General features: G+C 58.2%; 1 protein-coding gene across 1 annotated transcript; it reads right to left on the bottom strand.

The window, feature by feature from the left end:
* Positions 1-4,188: 4,188 nt before the first annotated feature.
* SOX18 (SRY-box transcription factor 18) lies at positions 4,189-4,927 on the bottom strand (the record flags this gene model as incomplete). Its single annotated transcript, XM_024750163.1, has 1 exon — positions 4,189-4,927. A coding segment is annotated over one exon (264 nt), but the record flags the coding sequence as incomplete, so codon positions are not given.

Genomic DNA, 4,927 nt, shown 5'->3' with positions numbered 1-4,927 from the left:
AGAGCAGGCAGGGGTCGTGGGTCGGGGGCGTGGAAGATAAGGCAGAGGGTGGGGAGCCCTGCCGGGCTTCCCTGGGAGGCTGGGTGCTTGTGCAGAGGTAGAGGGGGTGGAAGGAAGCCGAGTGGGCTGTGTCCTGAAACACAAAGAGGAGGAACAGTGGCGCTCCCATCCCTCCTCCTCCCCAGTCCTGGGCCAGGAACTCCCACACGCTTGGCCAAAACCCACTGTGGACTGGACTGGAGCCTGCTCCTTGGGGCCCCTTCCCAAGCCTGGGGCAGGAGTGGGGGTGGGTGGGCTGCGTGGAGGGTTTAGTCTTGCTTGTGAGCACCCAGTTGGGATTGGAGGTCAGCTGCTCTGGAGCCCGCCCTTTGCGGGTAGCTGCTCTAGCATATGAATTTTTATTTTTAATGGAGTATAATTTCTTCAGAATGTCCTGTTAGTTTCTGCTGTACAATGAAGTGAATCAGCTCTATGTATACCTATATCCCCTCCCTCTTGGACCTCTCTCCCACCCCCACCCCCCATCCCACCCATCTAGGCGGTCACAGAGCGCCGAGCTGAGCTCCCTGTGCTATACAGTAGGTTCCCACTAGCTTTCTATTTTACACATGGTAGTGTATTTATGTCAAACCTAATCTCCCAATTCCTCCCACCCTCCCCTACCTGCCCTGTGTCCACATGTCCGTTCTCTACCTCTGCATCTCTATTCCTGCCCTGCAAATAGGTTCATCAGTACAATTTTTCTAGATTCCACATATGCGTTAATATACACTATTTGTTTTTCTCTTTTGGGCTTACTTCACTCTGTATGACAGGCTCTAACTTCATCCACATCTCTACAAATGACCCAATTTCATTCCTTTTTTATGGTCGAGTAATATTCCATTGTATATGTGTACCACATCTTCTTTGTCCATTGTCCTGGCTATTGTAAATAGTGCTGCAATGAACATTGGGGTACATGTGTCCTTTTGAATGATGGTTTTCTCAGGGTCATTTACCCAGCCTATGAATTTGAGGTACTTAATCTACTTGTTCAGACTTGGTCATTAGAGGTACACATTTATGTTACTTTCCTGAAAACACATCCACGTGAAACCTTGCACACGAATGTTCAGAGCGTCAGTAACCACGGTAGCCAAAACATGGAAACAATCTCAGTGTCCATCAGCTGATGAAGAGATAAATAGACTGTGTTCCTTCCATACAATGGAATGGTATACAGCCTTTAAAAGGAATGAAGTTTTTGATTCAGTTTACAACATGGATGAACCTTGAACACTCGATGCTCAGTGAGAGAAGCCAGGCTCTAAAGGCCACTTACTGTGTGATTCTACTTACGCGGAAGTCCAGAATAGACAAGTCTACAGAGACAGAAAGCAGCTTAGTGTTTCCCAGGGGCTGGGAGCAAGGAGGACGGGAAGTGACAGCTAGTGGGGACGAGGTTCTTTTGGGGTGATGGAAAAGTGCTAAAGTTAGTGATCATAGTTATACCACCCTGTGAACAGATTAAAAACCACCGAGTTGTTCCCTTAGAAGTGTCTGTAGGTGTTGGAGGCTGTCAGCTGAGCAGCTGGACTGTCTACGGTATTTGTCCATCAAGTGGGTGGACAGTTCAGTTCCTCTTCACCTGCCCAGCCTGGCCTTGTTGGGAGCGGGTGTGTGAGCACAGCTTTGCTCCTGGTGTGGTGTGTGGCTGGTTCTGTGTGGGGTGTTCCTGAGGGTGTCGAGGTGATGATAGTGCCTACGGGGGAGAGGGGTGCACCTTACCTGCTCTAACCCCCCCCCTCAACCTCCTCCTGTGGGCAGCTTGCTGGGGAGAGTTCCACACCTCGGCTCAGGTCACCCCCAGGCTAGGCTGGGTCCTGGGTGTGGGAGCTGTGGCTTAGGCCAGGCCGGGCTGCTAGAACTTCCCGCCAGGAGCTAGGTCGCCTGGGTCTGTTCCTGGCGGGCCTGACTCAGCGGGAGCTGGGGGTGGGGACATCCCTTCCCTGACCTTTCCCCAGACCCCCCCCATGCCCGCCCCCCGGCATCCCACGCTGGCACTGAGGGAGGGTCTTCTGGGGAGCAAGCTACTCGGCCCTTCCCCACTTGGGCAGTGGGGCCTGTGCCACCCCAGGCACCCTGAGGCCCCCATCCTCCTGACTCCAAGGGTGGGGTGAGGAGGATGTTAGAAAGCTGTTCCATGTACATGAGAGACGGCCTTGCCTGCCCATCTGCAGCCTCTCTCCATGTGTGTCCACGGGTGTCTCTGGGGTGGGGCCCAGGTGAGGTGATGCCTGGGCCCAGACAGGGGGGCCCTCTGAGGGTCTGGTCACATGGCTGTAGGCGGTAGGAGAGGCTGGGCTGGTCTTCCCTTCCCCCTGCCCTGGCCAGGGGGTTGGGGGAGGAGATGGGAGGGTCTGCCCCCCAGGGTGTGGTAGGGGGCAGAGGCTGCTGGACTCTGGCGGCTATGGGTCCCCGTCTGTACAGAGACCAACCCCACGATGGGGGGGGGGCGCACCTTGGCCCTGCTAACCCAGGGCTCCAGTGGGTGGGTCACTGGTCCCCCTACCAGGGGCAGGCCCAGAGTGGGAGTCAGGGGCCATGAGAGCTGGGTGTGCACACTCGTGGGTGATGTGAGCCTTCGTGCGTGAGCCCAGGACTCAGCATTGGTGTCTCAGAGCTGCCTCCCACCATGACAGATGCGGCTGGACTGGACCACCCTTGTCCCTTTGGGCCTCACTCCCTGCCTCCTTCCTGTGTACCAGCACTGTCCTTGGTGTCCTGGGGGCCATTTCTGTCTGTGCCTCGACCCGCCCAGGGCTCCTCTCTCCACCTGCGAATCCGTTGCCTGCCCCCCCATCAGCTTGTCTTTCTCTGTCCCTTTGTCTTTGAGGTCTCCGGGCCCTGCTCACCGAATGAGGTGGGGATGGGGGCCCAGGTGTCACTCCCCGACTCCACCCGCCGAGGTGTGGGGCTCATTCCAGCTAACAGAGAGGTGATGTCCCCGTGCCTCTCAGAGGCAGGACACCTGTAAGAACAGCCCCACACCCTGTTCACCTCTGCACACACGCTCAGACAGCAGACCCATGTGCACGGACACCCAGGCTGACACAGACACACGCACGCGCACAGAGTCTCAGACACCCTGGGTGTCACACACAGTCATCCCATGGAGGGTCACATCGAGTCACATGGTCACACTGTCACAGCATCACAGCCACGCTCGGAGCACGCGCACACACTTGCTCACACGCACTCACACACACGCAGTTGGATTCAGGCTCACGGCAGCCACACAGCGGCGCACCTCATCACAAGATGCCCGCGCCCCATGGCGCACGCACTGCATCAGAGTCGTCAGAGATCAGCGGGACTCCCCCATATGCCGCTGGGGCAGGCCAGGCAGGGGGACACGACCTCTCATCTTGGTTTGGAAGATCCGTCGGGCCCTGAGAAGGGTGTGCGTGTACAGAGGCCTCACTTCGGGACCCGGTCCCAGGAGAGAAGAATCGCCCAAGATGATTGTCGCCAGCTTTCCCTGAACCCATGGGCTCCCCAGTGAGGGAGCGCTAGTGGAAGCAAGGAAGCCGAGTGAAAACAGGGTGTCCGGTCCTGCTGGGAGAGGGCCCAAGGCTAGTGTGATGGGTTCCAGAGGTGGAGGCTTGAGACGTGAGGCCTGAGCTCCCCTGCTCTGGTCACTGACCGCGTGTCACTGGTAGAGCCCGCACACGTCACCCTGGCAAGCAGTGTGGATTTGTCACGGTGCTGCCCTCTCTGGGGACACTGTGTTGACAGAGAATGACGGATGGGAGTCCCAGGATGTCACGTCTGCAGACAGGCGTCAACCCCACCAGCCTCCTTCAGAGAGAGGCGGTTCTGGGCACTCACTGGGCTTGGAAGTTGTTTTCAGCATGAGATGAGGATGGTGAAACCCGGGTGAGGGTGTGGAAGGAATTTCTGGGTGTAGTCTGACTGCTATGAGGCTTGAGTTAAAATGGGGGTTGGGGGTGGAGAGCTGGCAGGGTGGGGAGTGCCCACACCCCCTGCCTCCCATCGGCTGTCTGGGGTGGTGTCCTGGAAGAGTGGAGAAGTGCATGCTGTGGGGCCCAGCTGCGAGTCAGGCTCCCTGGACTTTGGAGGGAAGGGCAAGCCCAGGGCCCTGGGGGGACAGCTCCCCACCCCCAGCGACCACAGACGCGGGAGTTCCGAGGAAAGGAGAGGCGCCTCATGCTTTATTGTGGCCTCGCCTGGGGCACCCAGCTCCCGGCTCCTCCTTTACAGCAAACGAACGTTATTTAAAGAGCCCTTGCTACATCGGTGCTTTGCATCACTGAAACCCCTTGCAAGAAAAAGTTTAAAAGTTTAATTAAAAATTAAATATATTGTTTCATGTATGTAAAAAAGGCAAAATAAAAAATACAGCCTAGTTCTAGAAAATACACGGCAAGAAAAGGATTAGGCGCTTCAAAAACTTAGCCCTGGCAGGGCCAGCCCACACGTCCTAGGCCTGGGCTTCCCGGCCAAGCCCCGGGACGTGTGGGGGCCGCCCCGTAGGGGCGCCCTCCGCCCGGCCAAGCCCCGGCGTTGCCGGTTCCTGCGGGGCTATGACGAGCAGCGGCAACTCCGCCTGCGAGAGAGACAGAGCGGTGACACGGTGACACGCGGCGCCCCGGGCGGCCTAGCCTGAGATGCAGGCGCTGTAGTAGACAGCGGAGCTGGCGTCGGACAGCGCGGCGATCAGGCTGCTCTCCTCCGGGCAGGACATGGCGCGCGGGCCCAGCTTGGCCAGTGCCACGTGGTACGGGAGCCCGGCGGCGTCGGGGCGAGTCCGGCCGCAGTTGAGGTACTGGTCGAACTCGGTCAGGTCCACGTCGGCCCACAGGTCGGCGGCGGGCCCCAACGGCTCGGCGCCCTCCAGCGGCGGGGCCTCGGGCGGCGGCGA

The sequence above is a fragment of the Neophocaena asiaeorientalis genome, unplaced genomic scaffold (genome assembly GCF_003031525.2).
Source record: "Neophocaena asiaeorientalis asiaeorientalis breed wild unplaced genomic scaffold, Neophocaena_asiaeorientalis_V1.1 scaffold606, whole genome shotgun sequence".
Taxonomy (NCBI): Eukaryota; Metazoa; Chordata; class Mammalia; order Artiodactyla; family Phocoenidae; genus Neophocaena; species Neophocaena asiaeorientalis.
This window is presented reverse-complemented; position numbering and strand designations above follow the sequence as displayed.